General features: G+C 40.1%; 1 protein-coding gene across 4 annotated transcripts in view; it reads right to left on the bottom strand.

Moving 5' to 3' along the window:
* Positions 1 to 1,626: 1,626 nt before the first annotated feature.
* adgb (androglobin) overlaps positions 1,627 to 20,461 on the bottom strand; it is a 39,017-nt gene continuing 20,182 nt past the window's right edge. For 2 of the 4 annotated variants that reach the window (XM_069158210.1, XM_069158212.1), the window contains exons 17-35: positions 20,160 to 20,268; positions 19,749 to 19,887; positions 18,018 to 18,132; positions 17,095 to 17,262; positions 16,448 to 16,586; positions 15,925 to 16,059; positions 13,863 to 13,956; positions 12,994 to 13,125; positions 12,554 to 12,707; positions 12,040 to 12,227; positions 11,719 to 11,888; positions 10,943 to 11,079; positions 9,292 to 9,403; positions 7,118 to 7,254; positions 5,759 to 5,914; positions 5,473 to 5,557; positions 5,264 to 5,366; positions 2,469 to 2,643; positions 1,628 to 2,311 (exon numbers count right to left, since the gene is read on the bottom strand). In XM_069158210.1, the coding sequence (XP_069014311.1) occupies positions 2,210 to 2,311; positions 2,469 to 2,643; positions 5,264 to 5,366; positions 5,473 to 5,557; positions 5,759 to 5,914; positions 7,118 to 7,254; positions 9,292 to 9,403; positions 10,943 to 11,079; positions 11,719 to 11,888; positions 12,040 to 12,227; positions 12,554 to 12,707; positions 12,994 to 13,125; positions 13,863 to 13,956; positions 15,925 to 16,059; positions 16,448 to 16,586; positions 17,095 to 17,262; positions 18,018 to 18,132; positions 19,749 to 19,887; positions 20,160 to 20,268 (2,550 nt within the window). In that variant the 3' untranslated portion in view covers positions 1,628 to 2,209. Of the gene's footprint in view, positions 2,312 to 2,468; positions 2,644 to 5,263; positions 5,367 to 5,472; positions 5,558 to 5,758; positions 5,915 to 7,117; positions 7,255 to 9,291; positions 9,404 to 10,942; positions 11,080 to 11,718; positions 11,889 to 12,039; positions 12,228 to 12,553; positions 12,708 to 12,993; positions 13,126 to 13,862; positions 13,957 to 15,924; positions 16,060 to 16,447; positions 16,587 to 17,094; positions 17,263 to 18,017; positions 18,133 to 19,748; positions 19,888 to 20,159; positions 20,269 to 20,461 lie in introns of all 4 variants that reach the window. The other 2 variants (XM_069158213.1, XM_069158211.1) reach the window with 2 other exon arrangements.

The following is a 20,461-nucleotide window of genomic DNA, read 5'->3' as shown; positions in this document are numbered from 1 at the left end:
CACACACACACACACACACACACACACACACACAGAAGAAGGAGAAGGGCGTGTTTAGGTGTTTGGAAAACCTCAAATACCCACCGAATGTCTGATGAAGGGAGGAATGAATTGGGCGACAGGGAACAGTGCAGAGACAAGAGGGAATGTTCTGTGCCAAGAACAAGGCTTTCAGGATTAGCTCTGTCGTGCAGTTACAAGGGTAGAAAACAGTGGTTGGCTAGACGAGGCCTGACGGACTGAACAGACACACGAAACATGTGTGGGATGCACACATAACACAGCAGCAAAAACATTTTGAGCAGAGAAAACACGGAAGCAATGCACACGTGCAGTGTGCGCAGATATTCAAACATACACTTAAATTACTCTTAAAGTTCGCATGTGTCTACAGCATCCTTGTATTAGTTCAACTAAGCCTCTCCCTAATTTAGGTCTATAATAGGGTATCACTCCTTTCAAAGAAGAGTTGTAATCGATGAGGAGTCAGCAGCTCTGTACAGCAGAATGCTGCAGGATGCACACACCAGCAGCTGCTATCTGGTACACACAAGCACATCCACACACGCCAACACATGCATATACTGTACACACAGCATAAGGATGATTTCCTTCATGCAGCAGCACAAAATTGAACTATTCATTTATGTCAACCTTGAAACAGCATAGTGCAGGAATGGTAATGAGAATTTATTAACGTCCACAGCCACTAGATGGCACCCTCTTCCCTTTCATTTCCAATTTGGCTTCTCATTTTTCAGCTGACTTTCTGGGATGAAGAGCAATTGGATGCGTTCTCAATGCTAAACTGAAAAAAAAAGCCCACTTACCATTTCCAATTCATTTGACAAAAAAAACAAATTGATTGTTCACAAGTCTGACACACATTAAAAACCTAACAATCTGTTTTGAAACGTATTCACCTGCTGAAAAGATCTGCCACCCACCTGTGTTGCGTTTTTAATGGGCTCTTCCTTGTCTTGCAGAATGTGAGGCTCATGTGGACTTCAAGAATATGTCAATCAACCAATCAATCGGTATCACTCAGCTTGCAGGAGGTTGGCTGTTTCCACCATGCCTTGAGTCAGACAGTCAATACAGTGACCTTTAAGAAAACAAAAGATTCACAGAATATAATCAGGCATATTGGACATTAAAAAGTCACACTGCGAAGTGAGACGGCTTGGCATTCTCAGTGCTTTGAAAGAGGAAGTGGTTGTTTTTTTTGTACATACCTGTATTTAGTCGGTACGACCATTTTGTCATTCCGGGCACGTTTGAAGATATATAAAAATACTCTGCTTTTTATGACAATTTCAGTCCGTTTCCAAAACTATAAATTAATTTTAAAGTTGAATTATTAGAGACAAAATGGTCTCCTATATCACTGAAAGTCCAAATTTACGCACAATGCTGGCTTCAAGTTTCCACATCACACTGGAGACTAGTGTGGGTCTCAACGACAAGTCTGGATCCCACTGGAGCAGGGTTGGCTTCCAAACTACTGGTGACGTACCAAATCCTCCATACGGATACACTCCTTCAGTTCAGATCTGAGGGGAGCTCAGGAACACTTTACACATTCAGCAGAAGAAAATAAAAAGTCTCTTAGTGTCAAACTCTGAACATACATCATTCATCATTCTGTACAGTGAAGCGAAATTGTCAAGGAAAGCAATGTTTGAGTGGAGAAACGCTTTAATTTATTCCAAAGGAAAATTAATAATAAAAAAAAAGGAGAAATGACTTATGTAGGTGTTGATACATGTTATAGATGAAAAATGAAGAACGAGTGTGCTAAAAGGATATTATTAAATATGGTATGGAATACAGTCTAAATATTGAAATAGTATAAACAACTTTGTTATAAAACAACAATGATAAATATTAACATTTCAGTTGAGAGTTAGTTTAGAATAACATTTTTTTTTTTTTTTTAAGAGTTGAAAGACAAGAGACAACAGCCATCGCAACTCTGAGTCATGTCCAATCAAACTTTTGGGCAAGTGTTGTAAGTACAAGCGACGATGCTGTGATTAAACCAAGATACTTCAGTGTTCCAACAGACTTGTTGAGAGAATGTCTGCTGAGAACTGAGACGGGATGTTAATGCCAATGACCATCATTTCTTCTTGCCAGCGTTCTTGGCATGTTTGTTGGGCTGCTGAGTGGGAGCGGAGGTGGGGGTTGTTTTTTCCAGAACTGCCGGCTAGGCCTCCTCCAGAGTTTGTTTCTCTTGTGCCTGTTTCATGAGCGCCATCTGATGGAGCCTCAATTCTTTGCAAGCATCGAGTAATTTCTTATTGGCTGCCTGGAGACAAGACGAGACAAAGAGACAGAAGTTACAGAATGATGTCTGATCAGAAGAGAAGGCAGCTGGTTTCACTTTGATGGTAAAAGCAGCTCATTATTGCAGTCTACGATTTCTACACACAATTTGGGACATCGCATACTTCTGTCTTACTGACCTGCATGTGCTCATACTTTACATACTGACATCTTATGAGCTCCTGCCTGTCGAAGGCCTGTTCTTCACGGTACTCCAGCCATTGGTCTCGGACCAGCCGGTAGGTCTGGATCTTTTCTAAGCGCTCCATCTCCTCTATCTGTGAGTCCATCAGCTCCGGAAAATCCTTCGAGCATCTACATGCATACACAAGGACTTAATGTATACAATGTATATATGTATACTGCAATTTAGTCTCACATAAACTTATACCTGCTTCAATTATGTCTCTAACCAGAATGAACAGAGTTCAGGTTGGACAATTTTGTTATAGACAGTCAATATTCAACACTTTTTTTTTAAATATAATTATATATATTGTGCTCCATCCATCTAACTATGAAAGGAATATCTTGAGGATCAGATAATAAACAAATTTCAATCCAAAGTACAGGCTGGATTGTGAGATGCGACGTATGAGGATTTTGACACAGGCATGACCAGTTGAAATTGAAATGTGGTCGATAAATGAAGAGATGGGTCGAGGAAATGACAGGACGCACAGTCCCCTGCCGTATCTTATAGTCCAAGTCGTATATCCAGATTGATATCTGAGCAGTCTATTTAGTTTTGGTCGTAAGAATCATATTCTAGCATTCCTCCGTACAGAATTGATTTTTATAACTAACCCCAAAACTATGTGTTGGCATAGAAAAGGGACAAAAACAAAGAGTAGAGAATGAGGGAGGCAATTGGTCCGCCAGCATGTGTCCGTTTGTCGAAAAGAATTGACAAGTGGTAACCTCTACAAAGCGCACACACAGTGAGGAACTCCAAGTGAGATCGTACGTGCTAAATGTCGTCCGCCATTTCCTGTAAACTGCCCTTAATGAAGCAGGAGGTCAGTGGAGGTGACGATGGAGTTCATCTGGCTAATGAACATTTCCCCGCTCGGCCTCTTTCGCGACGTGTGCAAAAGCTTTAACGTTGGCATGCGAGTGTGTGTCTGTGTGTACGCGACTGTGAATCTATGAAGTGCTCTGTGGCGTGCCTTTGCGAGAGACAAGCGCAATTCAGACTAATCAGACACACCTAATAAGATACTCCTCAGGATCTCTCTCTTTGCAGGCCATCGTGTCAGCAGCCATTAGCAACTGGACACAAACACACATGCAGTCACACACACACACACACACACACACACACACACACACACACACACACACACACAGGAGCACAGCCACAGCAGGAGAGGATGGAGAGGTGAAGGGAGAGGGGCACATCTCATCGGAGCAATGAGGTCATTGGAGCCCTAAAATAGCTCTCTAATTAACAGACCCAAATATCATCTCATTTATCCTGGAGAGGGATGGACAGAGGGAGAGATGAAGGAAGGGAACGAGAGATGGTGTGAGGGAGAGTGATGGGAGACTCAGGGGGGAACTGTGGCGGAGACTCTTCTCTTCAAAACTCTGACACTGACAAAAGTCAAAAGTTGACACACACACAGCTTACGTAAAAAGTGCTTGTGACCCGACTGGCGGTATGCCTTGTATGTTAAAACAACAACTGAACCCATGTAACCTTGACATTTCAAGTATTTATGTAAGCCAGAAAAGCATCAAGTTGCTTGGCTGGGTGTAATTTAAACATGTAAAAAAAGAATAATTGACTAATCATTGATAAACATTCTGTCCTCCAATGGGTAATTCTTGTTCACAGCTGGACATATAGCAAACCACATGACATAACTTTTCTGAAATTGAATGAAGATTCAGAATTACTTTTTGTGAAACTGCAACAAAGAAATACAAACACAAATCATGACACGACTATGTGGCTACGTAACAAAACAAAAAAACGCATAGTCACTTGTAACTCGATTAACAGCTTGCAGCTACGCTAACTATAAATTAAATCAATGTTAAACATAATTTGCAGCAAAGCAAATATACATGAAATATTTCGTGCCTGTGATATCAAAGAAATCACTGACGAACAGCGTCCAAGGCAACAGCGCAGGAGATTGCAGCAGGAGAATCAGTCTGGTGTGCTCTCTACCCTGCATCTGAGGGATATTCCCCTGCTCTACAACTACTGGTGATATGACCAACAGAGGGCGCTACTGTTACCAAAAATCAAATTCTCTATGTTACGTGCACTGGGACGGAGGGCAAAACAATAAACAAATGCCTTTTATCGCTAATGATTCAGGTACAACACACAACAACTGTATCTCAGTAATGACAAGTAATTATAATAATTTACAGGAGACATAGCCCCCCCACTTATTGTCTATAAACTCCATACAACACTGTCCTCCGGAGTCCACGCATTGCCCTTTGAGAGGCCAGGGAAAGAATACAGTGTAACACTGATGTTCGCTGCACCAATGGGAGCAAAGACAAGACGCTAAAAACAAGCCAACATGTCTGTCAACACAGAAACGTGCATACTGAACAGACAGACAAAAAAAAAAAAATGATGCTATCAAGCCTTGCAACAAAGGCTTAATTCAGGCCTACAAAGCAGAGTGATATGACAACGACATCAGACAATTTACCTACAGGATATCAACACGGAGAAAAAAGACAGAGTCTTACAAAACTGAGCTGTTTATGTATTATAGTCCATTGTTGCCCTCTGGGCACAGATATAACTTTGTCTGTTTGCACAGTCTGTTGTAGAGAGGTACACAACCTGAAACCCTGCTGGCTGTGGTCTCATTGTTATTCTCCCTTTATACCCCTCTTGTCTGTCCCAACAACAGTATGAGCAATCAAATACATGGAAAAAGAGTGAAAAACAGGGGAGAACCTGGTGAGGTGGCTGAAGTCCATGTGAGGATAGGAGCAGATGGTGTCACCCAACTTTTGATCTGAAGGACTGAGCGAAGTATCTTGACTAGATCTGGAATCAGCTATGAAAGAACCAATCAGAAAAGGCCTTATTACCACACTGTACGTGACAAGTAAGAAAATTTAAAGTGCCCAAATACATATGTGCATGTATCTATAGTATAATACCAGGGTCTTTGCCTTCATTTGTAGCAGCTTCATCACCTCCTTTATGTTGGACTTTGTTAAGACACTGGAGACGAGACTGTAAAGCCTAAAAATAAAGCAAAGCATTCGGTCTGCAGAGTATGTTTGAGTATAGATGGGGTCAATAAAAAGGAACTTTTCTTTTTCTTTCAGTTTTGCTAAAAATAGTTATTAAAGGACATTTCTAACTCAAACGTTTTATATTTCTACAGGAGCCAAAAAATATAATGGAAATTGGTTTAAAAGGACTTCAGGTTAACTGGGTTACCTTGGCACGGCGTCCTGGCTCAGCCATTTCCCAGGCCTTTTTATTGGCTTTAATCTGGTCTGCTCTCTCCGTGTCTTTCTTCATCTCAATGCCCTCTGTTTTACTCTTGTCTATGACAACACGCAGCGTCCAGTTTGGCTTACTTTGGTCAAAGCCCTGCACAAACATATAGACACACAAAGCACACACAGACAAAAGTATAAACCACATACACACAAATATCCGAGCTGAAGGTCATTGTACCACAATAAATTATGAGCATGTCTCTTTCACCGAGTGACACAAGACAGTCTGGCACACAACCAGCCGACCATTTACCAAGGTTTATATGTTCTCTTCCAATGTCTTGTCTTTGCTGTAAAAAATAGATCATTTTTATTGAATGTTTTGGAGATTGTTACGTCCTTTGCCTCTACCAACGCTGCACTATCAACACAGAAGGAAAGACTGAAAATGGGAATTAAAGGGGACCAGTATTATAAAAACCTGCCTTTCAAATTTCATTGTGTTCACTGTTCGGTGTGCAGCACAGCTGAGAGCAAAAGGTATTTATTACATGGATCAGAGATCTGTGAAGCAGCTATGGTTCTGGCTGGTAAACCAAGACCATCATTCAGAAAATTATAGATCACAGGATTATAGTGTAGGATGAGAGTCTCTTGTATAGTTTGAGTACACACAGGTCATCCTGGCAGAGATTTGGCTGATGCCAGTTGCTCTTTAATAGCATTTAAGAGTTGGCTGATGGCAGAGTCAATTAAACCTGTAAATGCAGACCTCCCTGATAAAACAAGCTAACAATACAAATGTCAAGACTAAGTTCAACAACAATGCCATTATGCAGTGTGTGGTTCAGATGGGCTTCTGTGAAGAGAAGTTAAGAGTCCACTTACATTAAATGCCACCAGTCTACTCTCAAAATGACTACAATGAATATTTGTGCTAATTTTTACCATTTAACCTTGTCTTAACATGGAATACTGGGGAGAATACACGTTAAAGATTCAATATGACAAAATCAGTGTATGACCCTCAATTTAAGTTTATATTGCCAAAAACATTTTAACGTGGCAAAAACTCATTTAATGAGTGATTATTGTATGTAAAATGATGGATATCATAGCATCTTGCAATAAAATAGGAGTATCCAATTCAATAAAAGCAATACAAACCCATACTGTTCTTATTTGGAAATGGAATTTAGGAGATATGATATAAACCTTTGTAGATATATGCTCAGCTGTACTGACCAGTTGTGGTCAGTAAAAAAAAAAAAAAATACCCTTTAACAACTCATAGCAGTTGACAGTCTTGTGGTGTTTAGTTGTTGTCTGTCACAATGCTGTGGTAATGTGTTACCGTGTCCTGCCTGGAGGCAAATTTGGATATGGCAGCAAGCTTCCCCTTCTCCTTGTCACCTTGGCGGTTGGTTTTGGGCCCATCACGGTTTTGTATGTTAGTGATGGATGAACGCCTCGGATACTCTTGGCTCTGTTCTATATTTTGAAGCAGAAAGCAGAAGTACAATCACAACAAAATCTGACATGTACTTATCTTACAAATACTAGCAAAATGGTATAACATTTTATGTTATATAAAAGCATTACTACTAACTATTCATTTTTATCTTAGGTGAGCAATTTACTATTTTTTTTTTACATTTTTGATCAAGTTTTTGGGAATGTGAAGAACACTCCCTTTTATATATATATACCATGCCCACTGGTGTACATTCGACTGTTCACATTTTACTCAACACAAGTGAAGCTCATCTGAAGTGACAGTGGGAAAACAATGCACGTGTTATACCGTTGCATGTCTGATAGATGGCACTGTTGGACTTTAAAGCTAAACTGAACACAATCCGCAGCTCAGATGAAGCATTAACCGAGTCTCACTACTCTGATATAGAGGCGTAATAATCCATCATTTAGCTGACACCCTGCCATTCTGCCTGAAGAGCTTTGGTGCATGCTCACTGTGCCTTATCTCGAGTCATATAGAAATTCTGTGCTCAAATTGGATTGAAATATCAATCTGTGTTGTGGTAATTTCAGGCTGAGACGTGTATTGAAAAATTATCTGAAGCTGGACAAACTTAAATAAAATGTATCGGGAAGATTTTTTTTTTTGAGTGAAAGCCTAAATACTGAAATGTGTTCTTATTGTAGCACACGAAAGAAAATGTCAGTGGTTGGTGAGGGACTGAAAACTGCTTGCACAACTGTATGTGCAGCTACTCCTGACAGCTTTAACAGTATATACTGGGATTTAAAGCAGAGATGTGAAAATGTGCATACATTAAACATGTGCAGTACAGTATTTTGACTGCAGCTTGTTAAACAGCTTGTTAAAGAGGTTTCAAAGCTTGGCGTGGCATGTAGTGCGTGCGTATCCATGTAGTATGTAGTGAGCATGATCAAGGGCACAGCTTCACCACTGAGACAGAGTTAAACTGGGTGAAATTAATTCACTTTCCTGCGGAGATATTTCCCAGGGCACCAGGGGGCAAGAGCCAACTTCATTTGACATCCCATTGACCCATTTTCGCAAGTTTATTGGGAAAACACAGGAGGTTTGTGTGGACACTGGTCTATACATACATAGACAAACACGAGCATAGAATGGCAAGAAACTTTAACATGCTTAACATACATCTATGAAGATAAACCACATATTAACGGCTACATAAACAGGGAGGTAACAAATCATTAGTGTTCATCTAGTAGATGACATATACATACACACACACACACATATATCATCTGTGGCTTTTATGCCATGGGAAATGAATGGGTAAATAAGGGGAACATTGTCAGGATCTTAAGAGAAAGAGAATTCAATGACAGCAGACTGATTTTTCTCTTCAGGCAATCATGCAAACTGTCGCCATGCAGCACCCCTTTCACATCAACATCCACCCATGCGGTGATTAATTCATCCCATTCAACATTTTAAGAGGCTTCAACAAATTTCAAAGTCCTGATTTTTCAATTGATCCAATTTGTGCAGCATGATTAAAGACAGAAAAGCCGAGCTGGTGGCAGAGGTCAGGATTATTGCCACAGCCAACGAGCAGCGGGCCCAAAAACAAAGAAATCACACTATGTGATCTGCGAAAGCAGCTGTATTCATTTGGCTTTCATTAGGCTTGTGATAACAAGCCCCTGGCTAGCAAAAGCAAAGAATAAACAGCGCCTGCCTTGGCCTATGACAGCCTACTGAGTATCAATCACATTTCACACTCAACCCAAAAGCTGTGCAAAAATGAGGGAGAAAATTCATTCAGAATTTAAATAATAAAACTGGAACCGCTTCATGGTCCATTACATGCATCTTCGGAGATATCATATTTACAACATTATGTTCAGATCAAGATTCATGTGACGATGCTTAGGAACCTAACATTTGTGTACTGTATGTTTTCAGGAAAAGCCAAATATAAATATGGACTTTCTTTCCCAGCCTTCCCTCAGGCAACTCAGAATGTCTGACTGTTTGATGTGGCATTTGTGGCTATCTTGAATGTGTACCTTTCATCTCATTCTTCTCCAGGTCTTTAAGCATCTGGGTAAAAGCCAACTGGGATTCATCCAAATCCCAGCTCTTATGAAGCACCTCTGCCTGCACCATGTACTTATGACCCTGTGAAACACAGACGAGCAAAGTCAGTGTAAAACGCCCACCTCACACTATAAATACAATGTGATAGACAGATAAGACGCATTACTAAAAAGACATTTACAATGTAATGCATAAAGCGTACAACACCATAAACCTAAAGCCAACATGAGACACACAATATTTTCTGAACATTCCACTGTGAATTATACTAGAGCTGATGATTCAGAGAGATATAAAGACCTTAAAGAAGAACAACACATTTTATTTTGGCTGTTCTCTGCCCTCTTTGAAATAACCACATGCTTAGCACAAAGGCAGAGAAGAGGCAGAGGGCTTGTTAGCCAAGATTATATCACGGGTGAGAACTCCCACATCCGTCACGCTGAACAGAAAAGACAGAGTTTTGACAAAATTCCAAGGTGAGACTCAAGCTAATAGAGCAAGACACACAAAATGCTAAAAAAAAAAAATTATACTTAAAGTCTTACTTTGTCTGGTTTTGATGTTTATGTGTGCAATAGAGCTCAGTAAATGCATTTTGAAGACATTGTTATATTATGCATTTGTAACACCTTTGAACATATCTACAGACAAAATGAAAGCAACAGGGACATCAGTGTTTGTTTATTCATGTGCTTACATGTGTGTTTAAATTCCAGACTGATTACATTATAGGAGTCTTTCCCAGTAATCCACCATTACCGAGCATCCATATGTCTGCTGTGAGCCCCTGTGGTAAAGAACAGCACCTTAATCACTGACTCTCTGCTCGAAGTCTTGATCAATTCTAAGTCCTAATCAATGCCCGTTTATTCTGGCTGGCTGCTGATTGATGGGATCTGACATGATCTGTCTCAGTATTACAGATTGTCATTGGGTTATTTTGTTACGTTGGGAAATTTGTTATTAAAAAGTATTAGCAGGTTGTAATTAAAAGAAACTTCTTAAAGAACAATGTTCTTGTTGCTAAAAGGCTTAAATCACTGCTGTAATGGCCAAATAAACTGTACTGATTTACGAGCGGTTGCTGAGGGAAATTTTTTTGGTTATTCTCCAGATTCATGCTGACAGTCACGACAACAAAACAAATAAACCTTTGCTGATTTTCCGAGTCTTATGGACTTGTTTTGTGTGCATGAAAATATATGATGGTACACACTTATAAGAATGTACAATAGGCTTTGGCAATCATCAAACTATGACAACAGGTCTGTTAGACTGGGGGTCTTCAGACAGCGAATCATGAATCACCCACAAATCACTGTTCCCTGACAAGCCCTGATAAGTCAGACAGTAACAACAAACACACCCCTCCAGTTTCTGCTGCTCTCCTCTTTTTGTCAAATTTTGTCTGTGAGAATGTGTGTGTGGGTGAGTGTAAATTCATGTGTGTCTGCGAGTGTGTGTGTAATGCGTACAAGTAAGGCGTTATCTGGCCGGAAAAAATTGATATGAACAGGCAGCAAGCAAGTGGGTGAGAAAGACAGAGAGGCAAAGTGAGATGCACATGCAGAGTGTTTGAGCAATAGCAGATACCACGCAGACAGTTGTCAGTGATACCATAGTCTCTGTGGGAGGCTGGTACTGGTCAGATGAGGAGTCTGAGTTTTTAACGGTGACGTCCTCCCCATCTCTTTTCTGGGCAGTGTCCTGGGTGGGGGATCCTTTCTGGTTCTTTTTATCTGTGCTGCTAGGGCCTGTGACAGAGAGCGAGACACTAAACTAAGTCCATATCAGAGAAAATACCCGAGTAGTCAATAATCTGTCTTTGTAAATACTTTGAAACCACTTTTCATGACTCCGGTATCTGGCCTAAATAAATGCCAGATGTGCAAAAGAGAGCTGCATTTAACCACTAAACATTCACTCACTCTTTTATAACACAAAGAAAAGACTACAATTGTAAAACAAGTTTGTTTTTTGGACTTTTACAGTGAAAATAGTGTGCATTAAATAGTGATTCAACAAATGTGTGTCCCTCGCTGACAAAAGGAAAGAAACTACCATTTTACTGTGTATAGACTCTAATTATCAAGTAAAAAACTATTGTTGCTGCTTTTGTTGCAGTGGTATTTGTATCTTGAAATTGTTTACACCGTTTGAATTGTAAGGCTTTGTTCCTTCAAACAATGTATAATTTAATGTACATTCAGAGTGGGCCAATGTCATTCAAAATACAGCTGTTCACTCAGCTCATATTCAGGCCAGGTGGGTGGTAATGGGATAATATTGAATGAACAAGATAGAACATGCAAAATGGTTTCTGTATTAAGAGGCAGTCTTAAAAATCTTTTGCAATGATCCAGAAGAAGTTTCTGAACCAAATGACTGCTCACGTTTATCAGCCAGGAAGTAGAACACAGGAATTATCACATGGCCTGTCCCAGTGTTGCTAGCCACTTCCTTCTCCTGGTCCAGAACAGACAGGCGTATCCATACATCTGTCTTGGAAGTCTGAACCTGAATTGTTCCGAGGACGTCGTCGTTTGACACCTGCAGATTATAACTGTAGAAATGATCGAGGGTACCGTTAGTTTCTCAGACGATCCTTAATTTACTCCTGTGTTAGAAAATGTAATAATGAATTTCATTTGACCATTACACAATCTATCCGTTCTTTACCCTTCAATTAAACGTGTACCACAAAATTCTCTCACCGACATATGACATTTTTGTCATTGGGAATGTAATAATCCCGGAATTCCTTCACTGAGAATGCATTGACTGGCGTCTCACGGCAGAGCTTCGGAAGAGGTTCCTTTGAGCCAACCAGGCGCATCCTCCACTTGGCACCAGAAGGGGGTAATTCTGATGTGACAAACTCGGCTACAAAGGTGTAACCAAGCTGGGACAAGAGATACAGAAATATTTCATAATGAAATCAAAATAACTATATTTTCAGAGGGAGGGTGTAAACAGGAAAAACAACAATGTGGAGATTTTGCAAATATTTCTGTCATATCTAATACTAGAAATGTAAAAAAAAAAAAAAAAAAAAAAAAAAAGGCATCATGCCATCACAACTGTCCCTGACACAGACAACAGGTTTGCATTCAGTTGAGGACTAAGTCATGGTGGGAGTAAAGTGAAGGGATTTATTATGGAGAGTGTGCCAATATTCCCAAAAATATATGAAGTTTTGAGGTCCAAGAAATGTTTACATCCACACACCTTATTGGGTTGATAGATATGGGGTGCTACTTCGTTGTGGACCATGTTGACCTCCTCTCCTGTGTCATTATTTATGACGTGCAGCAGATGATTTGGGACTGGAGAGTAGACCTTTGGTATCAGCAACATCTTCTTTGGAAACTTGAACACCTCTCTATATAAACAACAAAGATGAAGTCAACCAATTATGTGACCAAATTCCAAGGTCTGACCAAATTTTTCCATTATTTTTTTCAATGCTACAGAGGTGTATTTCTAGCCCCATATTAGCTTTACCAGCACAAATGAAAGCTGAATACAATGCTCGAAGGCAACAATGTGAAATTTGGTAAGAAGGGAACATCAGTCATTTACAGCAGGATTCCTCCTGATTCTCCTCGATAGGTGTGGAATTCTTTTTCACTGACAAGTAAAACCTTTAAGTTACAAAGTTCTCTAACCTGAAGACCAAGACCCAGGAGTTGGCTGTGTCTTGAACAGAGACAGAGTAATCATTGAAGGCGATTCTGGTCGATTCATCCTGCACACAGGGGTAGACCTCTGCTTTCCTCTCAGAGTTTTCAATGATATACCTGCACAGAAAAACCAGAGGGCCAAAGCACATTTACAAACTTCATTTTCAAATAAATCCATGTATACAGTGAAAGGCAATGATAAATATACTCTCAGAGACAACCTACGCAAACGTATCCTCTATGTAGCTGATTATTACTCAAATTCAGTAAACGAAATAGAATGAAATAAAAAGAATACACTGGAGGAGAGGGGAGGCACTTTGCTTCTCAGCGTGATCTTTGACTGAAGTGGTTATTTCTGTCATTTGAGAAAAAACACATGCTCAATGATTCACAGCACCCAACAAATTCCCCCTTCACCCTCAATACACACACACATTGACCGAGCTCTCGATGCTCACGCACACACACACTTCCCCAGGCAGCAGGTCATTCGGCAGACGCTGCTAGCCGATTGGAACGAGGAGAGTATAAACAGCAGATGGTACCACTGGGAAAAGATGGAACACAATGTGGAAAATGCTCCCTGCATGGCCCCCACAGGCTGCCACAACAAGGAGAGGGAGCAGATTCTGGGCATGCAGTGCAACAGAGAGGCTAAACGCATGCCACACACAATGCACATGGCATTGACACACGACTGTAGTAAGAGAGCCCTCGTATTCTCCCAGATAATGACATTTGTTTGAAATATCTATGATGCGTAGTACAAGCCGAGGAAATGTATATATTTTTTATTACTTGTGAAGAAGTGATTGATAATGTGTATTTGAAATGTTTTATCCCTCATTTACCGTAGCAAGAAGGCAGCATGTTTGTCCGCATCAGATTCAATCTTCAGCCACATTTGTAAAAGGATCTTCGCTGCACTAAGATTCTCCTTCGTTCCTGGATGATATGAGCGTACATACACGCACACACACAGAGAAAAGTAGCCACCATTAAAGATGAAAGACAATCCATGTTGCTGTCAAACACATGAAAAAAAAAATTGTAGCTGACCTAGTTCACAGACAGTAATTGCAAAATGCATTTTTTTTTTTTGCCTCATTCAGAGAGAGATGATCGGGGGGAATTATTCTCACCTTGACATCAACTTTCACACTCATTTCACCAGAGAGGTAACCACTCTGAACAGAACATAATCTTTGATAAAGAATGTAGTACTATGTGAGTATGAGTATGTGTTTGTGCTCATAACCATAAGAAAGGCTCTGAGAAGACAAGCCGAATGATAGACTTTTGTTTTGCGTATCAGACATGTGGCAAAGGTGTCCTCAGATTCTCTTACCACACATCCCTCTTTTCCCTCAGCTCTCTTTTCAAATGGCCACCTTTCCAAATAGACCATTATAATGTACCTGGACTGCCTATTGTGAGAGGAAGACCTTCTATCATCTTTATGAGCAAAGAGAGAACACAGAGGCAGAAAAACAGGCAAACGTGAGAGAGTGGATGGAAAAGTGTAAAAGAGCAATAAGCAAAAGAGCTATGTAAGGAAATGTGGTGTGAGCACTGCGTTGTTTGAGGAAGCCTCATAGACACGTGTGCCGGGGAAATTGGCCCACTTAAAAAAGAAAAAGCCAGTTCTTACTTTTATTGGAATAAATGGCTTCTCAAAGTGTTATTAGACAGTCAGGGCTTCTAAAATATGATTGGTGTTTACATTACAGTACCTTCAACTCTGAAAGCTGCAATTTGTGCCTTGACAAGTCAATGAATAAAATCTGAGAGAACTTAACCATGACAGGCCAATTTCATAGAAGTCAAGCTGTTAAGCCTGCGTATATCTATGTGTGGCTCATGCTAATGCCACATAACTACCAGCGATATTTTGTAGCATTGCAGGCAGATGGGTTCGATAGTGATCTGAGTATTTTGGATGTTTGATGCAAAGTCTCATCGATGCCATAGTGCTGTGATGTTTTATGCAAATTATGTAGTAATGAGACTGTCCATACTCCCATATGTGCAAGTTATTCAGAGGGCGACAGTGTCATGTGTTGTGCCAGGAGAAGACAAGGTTAGCCCCAGGTCAATGAAATAAACAGAATGTCTGTCACCCCAAGTGTTTCCTCCGGAGTCAACAAACGGCGGTGGTGCACTCTCACATGAAGATAATTACTGTTACGTCAAATCTAAAAACATAAAAAATATTTGATCTAAAACTGCAGAAAATGTCTAAATTGCCTGCAACTAGCACAAAAACAAAACTCACACTAAAAACAGTGATCAATAAAAAGAAAACATTATTTCAAAGCAAAATTCCTTAATACATTTACAGAGGCAGAGCTGCACAGTTCTGTCTCTCTATTTATTCTCATTCTTCCCTGGAAACTGCTCACCGTTTCTCTATCTTTTCCTCCCCATCTTTCCTTTGCTGTCACTAATAAACGATTTGGTTGTGGATGCAGGAATGTTGTGTGCACATGTGTGTGTATCCCCTCTGTGGCCACCCTTCATCTGTCAGGGTGTATTAGTAAGAGTGGCAGTCTCATCAATACATATTTGAGCCTCGGCTCAGAGGCTCAATATACGCCATCAGGCTAAATCAAGCAGCGAATGCAAGAAGCAGAAGGCGTTTCGTACGTGTGTGTTGTGCATTTTTGGACACTAAATAATGACCTACAAATGAAACACGGGCATTCTCATGTTTTCCCCCCCTAATATAGTCTTTTTATCCTTCTGCAATGGATACAGATGTTTCTGTCTTTCCTTAATAAAGCACTGACAAACAAAAGTATTTAATGGCATTGCCAAGTCTATAGTCAGTATTTTTGTTCTCAAAGATGAGATTTAAATCTGACCATGTTGCTTGAATTAATATATTTTTTGTGAGTACATGCACTTGTTTACCAGGTTTTGAGGCATTAAGGACCTCTCGCACCAAGTGCCCTTTGAATCCAGCCTGCAGGATGGTGACTGCCTCGACCTCTTTGTCTGTTGGCTGCCTGTCTCTCCAGATTTCTGGAGGCTTTGACTCTGCATCTGCTTAACAGCAGAGTGACATCAGAAAAAAGCAAGTTGTGGGTAAATATTGAATTATGAAAATTATAAAAACTGTGAAATACCATTTAATTAAAAACATGTTAAAAAAATATTGTGGATTTAATTAATTTACACACTTACCTGTGTGGCTTATCTTATGCTATACTTTGATGTCAACTATTATTTGGGTAGAGTAGGTGTCAAAAGTGCTTAATTCACTGATTTAAGAAGTTATATACTGCATTGAAGATGTAGTTTAAAGTAGAATATGTGAACCTTGGTGCAACTGACAAAAACTGTGTAACTATTGTATGTTTTAGGTATATACTTACAATTACATGTAAATGTACATCATAAAAAAAAAAATTGCAAACACATAAGTGGCACTTACTTGTAGGGGAGTATTCTTTGGGGTCAGTGGCCAAGAGTGAAGGGTCACCAGTGAGGGCCTGCACAGCGAACCGCTCCTCTGATGTCAGCTTCCGACCCAGAACCTCACACAGCATGTGGTAAACTGCTGAGTTAAACACCTTCAGACCCCAACACACATACTGCACTTTACACCACGGTAAACAGATGAGCATCACCACATTCCAGTATCTAAAATGTACAGAAACATTGTGTATATTTAAAGAAAATGGTGCAATAAGTTTCTAAAATTTGACCTTTGTCTTCCTTTTGTCTTGAAAAAAAAAGAAGCATTTTAGTGTTCCAAAAGTAGAAGAAGCAACAGCCGTGCAATAGCTGAAACAGGTAGGCAACCTATTATAATAATGTTACTCAACTAAGCTACACAAATATGGTACAATAGCTAAACATGGCTGCTGATAAATAAATAGTACAACAAGCTATATGGTAAGTCAAAGTTAAGCTGTACTTTCATATAATATATCTGATCAGAAATAAAGACATGGCCTAATGTGTGCAGCATGCATTTATCAACCTGAAGACATAGCAACTGTCAATCAACTGCCAAGGTATAAAGTACAGTGAGGTATTCATTGAATGTCTAACTGTGTACCACTACCAGTAAACTACCTTGTTGTGTTTCCATTTTCCCAGGGTGGTGGTGATGTTTTGGGGACAGTGAGCCTCTTCTAGGGTCTTTCTGAGTGCTGGCAAGTCCTGCTCATCTCCAAAGGAAGCCATCAGTCTGGACAGGGCCCCAAAGATGGATGAGCTCCACTCAGTGAAACGAGCACTTTCCTGTCAAAAGAGCGGGGAAGCATCTCCGTTTTATTTAGTGCTGCAGGTCAGATGAATGCTCTTAAGTTAAATGGGACAGTGAGGCAGTGTGACCGCAATACCAATACATTTGGATGCACTTCCATTGTGAAAGAAATCAGGATTTTTTTTTTTTCATTTTTTTTACAGGAAATATGCCCCAAGTAAAAAACTGCGCCGGCCTGTGGATGACAGATAAGATAGAGGCCTTTTATTTCCTTTTTTTTTTCTCACATATACACAGCCTAAAATTTAATCCAGTGTCTCTCAAAAACGATTAAAAAATTATTCTTTCAACAACAGAAACACTGGGCTAAAATGTGAGAAAGCAGAAGCAGCGTCTTACTAACGTGATGTGATTTTGTAAAATGAAGCTGGAATAAACTCTATTCAAAAATGTTACGACAAGGACATTGCAACAAGGGCAATGTAATCCTTTCTGTCACTATGTCCAAGTATGCAGTATTTTGTACAATTCATACTGTCATGATTTAGGTTGAGGAGCTGGTAGGCTATATCATCTCTCCTATTTTGGGATATTTCTATTTCTCTCTCTTTTTTGTGTATTCTCTCTCTGCTCCAACAGATTTTTTTGATCCAGTAATAAATTGGAATAAAACACAAAAATTGCTATTCACCTTTGTTACTCCGAAAAACCAAAAATTACCTTTCAAATCCACACAAAATTGGACTCAAATTACTATCATTCTTAATCGATAACTACAGGCCTTGGTCACCTTCGACAGCTGTGACATGACAGCGTCTTCATCCCCAAAGATGAACGGTGTCTTGCTGCACAGGTGGACATTGTAACCCAGAGCTGCTCTTGTGTGGATGCAGTACACATGGCGCCTGAGGGGGAGAGAGGGAAGGCAAACTGCATTTAAAAAAAAAAAAATGATTCCAGTTTGAATAGTTTTTAGAGGCTTTAAGAGATCCATCTATCTAGAATATTAAAAAAGAAGAAACATTAGAAATGAGAGTGCTTCCATAGAATACATTTTGTCTTGAGCTTTATCTTGCCGCCCATTAGGCTCCACTGCTTTAGAGATAGATGCTAGTTTTCCCCAAGTCAAAGTCTGAAGTAGTTAAATATTACACAACAGAACGGTTTAAAAACAAAGTAAAAAAGAGTACAGAGGCATCCCTTCACTCACCACCATGTGGCTCCACCGTTTTTGGTAGCAGTAACCACATAAAGAATAAATTCCATTTCCTCTCAATAGTAGAACTGCTATGTTTCTGTCAAGTAACATTGAGTGGGTCAAACAGTCAGAAGTGTCGTAGTCTAATGTCCTATCTGCCAAGTGCCAAGCTGAGTTCACAGGGCCTCGTCAGGCATGAGAGAATGGAACCCCACTTCCTCGGCCCCATTAGCTTTACATAATTCAGCCATCACAGCCTAACTAGGTGGATGAGCACTGAGGCAGAGCTGGATAAGGGCTGTACAAAAGTGAAATGAATGGGAGAGAGAGAAGAAGATAGGGTGTGTGGGAGAATAGACAGGGAGAAGAAACAGATCAAAAGTGAGACTAAAGCAGGGGATTAATAGACTAGCGAAGGACAGTATGTTTAAAAAAAAAAAAACAACAGTGTCAGTGGAGCGACTCAAGAAAGCAAAACATTCGTCAAATAGCGTACCACATACAGGTGGACTTACAAGGAGAAAAGAGAAAGGAAAAAAAAGATTGCTGCCCAAAAGCGTGGACATACCAGCTATTACGTCTTGGAAAGAAAAAATAATGGGGCGTAAGGGGAAGGTGAGTGCTGTGTGTGATTATGGCTCAGTGGTAATTGCCCTGCTGCATACCTGCACCTGACCCCAGAAACTAGGCCCTCTGCTTCTAGGCCAAGTCGGACCCATTAATAGAGACTAGGACAGACGCTTTTTAGCTCTTTTCAGAGCATCTGACGTAGGCAGATATCCTCTGCCCACTTTATGATCGTTTTAAGTAGATCTCTGCATAGATTTAAAAATGACTACAGGAGATTATACGTTTCATGTCTCTTCATCAAAACATCCCAAACTGTGCAAAAAAAAAAAAAGCACACATTTTTAGAACAGGTTCCTCATGATGGGATTTATATATCGCCATGGGTAATTTAGGGTTATGAGGTGTAGATGTGAAAGCAGATAAATTAAATGTAAAGAAATATGAGAAGGGGTGATATTCTGTTTAGATACACAACCTGATGATATTAAAAGGCATCCGAGAATTCCCGTATGAATTTCACAAGATAAGCATTGAGTCAGCAAATGTCTAATGACATTAGACTAGTCATAACTATAACGCTTTTGCTTACTATGGTGTGTAATATGGTAACTGAAAAGAATTAAAAGTACCACAATATCAAATATTTTAAGCAGCATACTGAGGACATACTAACATGGTAGTGCTAACAAACCTGATTTAAGCTGAATATTTGAATTAATATAGTGCACACTTGTATTCATCAGTGCTACCCACCCTGCGGATAAGTTCAGCACAGCTGCCTTTGAGGAGGTGGTCCTGATGGTGAGAACAGGCAGGTGAGAGGACAGACTTGTCCAGCAATGCGGCAGGACAGTGAGAAGTGCAGCCCAACGTGCGGTTGACTTGTCCTTTTCTATGAGGTGTTGTAAAGTGGAGAAAAAAAATTGTATTAGCTGCACACTGCAGTCAAATATCACAAACCCAATGGGTCACATTTATAGAATATTAATACATTTTGGAGTGGTTTCATGAATAATTACATACTGTATATCCTGAATATGGTTATGATATGTGGTTTATGCATGCAAATACAGAGATATATAAATGCTGTTAAACAGTCAAGCTGCTTACATTACTTGCACATCAGAAAATCTGTGTCTGTATGTGTGTGTGATAAATTCTTACTCTCCTCAGCTGTATCTCCCCAGACAACGAGAGGAGAGAAGCTGATGACGATCTGAGACGGTTGCAGGCTGTCCACACTCAGGTAGTAAGTGCCTCTCACATCGAGACACTACGGGCAGAAACACACACACACGCACACACACACACACACACACATACACACACACACACACACACACACACACACACACACACACACACACACACACACACACACACACACACACACACACACACACTGCCCTTAGTTATCAGCATGAAGGCAGACAAGGAAAAGAACAAGTGAAAGAGAGAGAGAGAGA

The sequence above is a fragment of the Embiotoca jacksoni genome, unplaced genomic scaffold (genome assembly GCF_022577435.1).
Source record: "Embiotoca jacksoni isolate LCO1_2020_lvr unplaced genomic scaffold, fEmbJac1.0.p SCAF_23, whole genome shotgun sequence".
Taxonomy (NCBI): domain Eukaryota; kingdom Metazoa; phylum Chordata; class Actinopteri; family Embiotocidae; genus Embiotoca; species Embiotoca jacksoni.
Note: the sequence above shows the minus strand (reverse complement) of the source record. Positions and strands in the feature narration are given on the sequence as shown.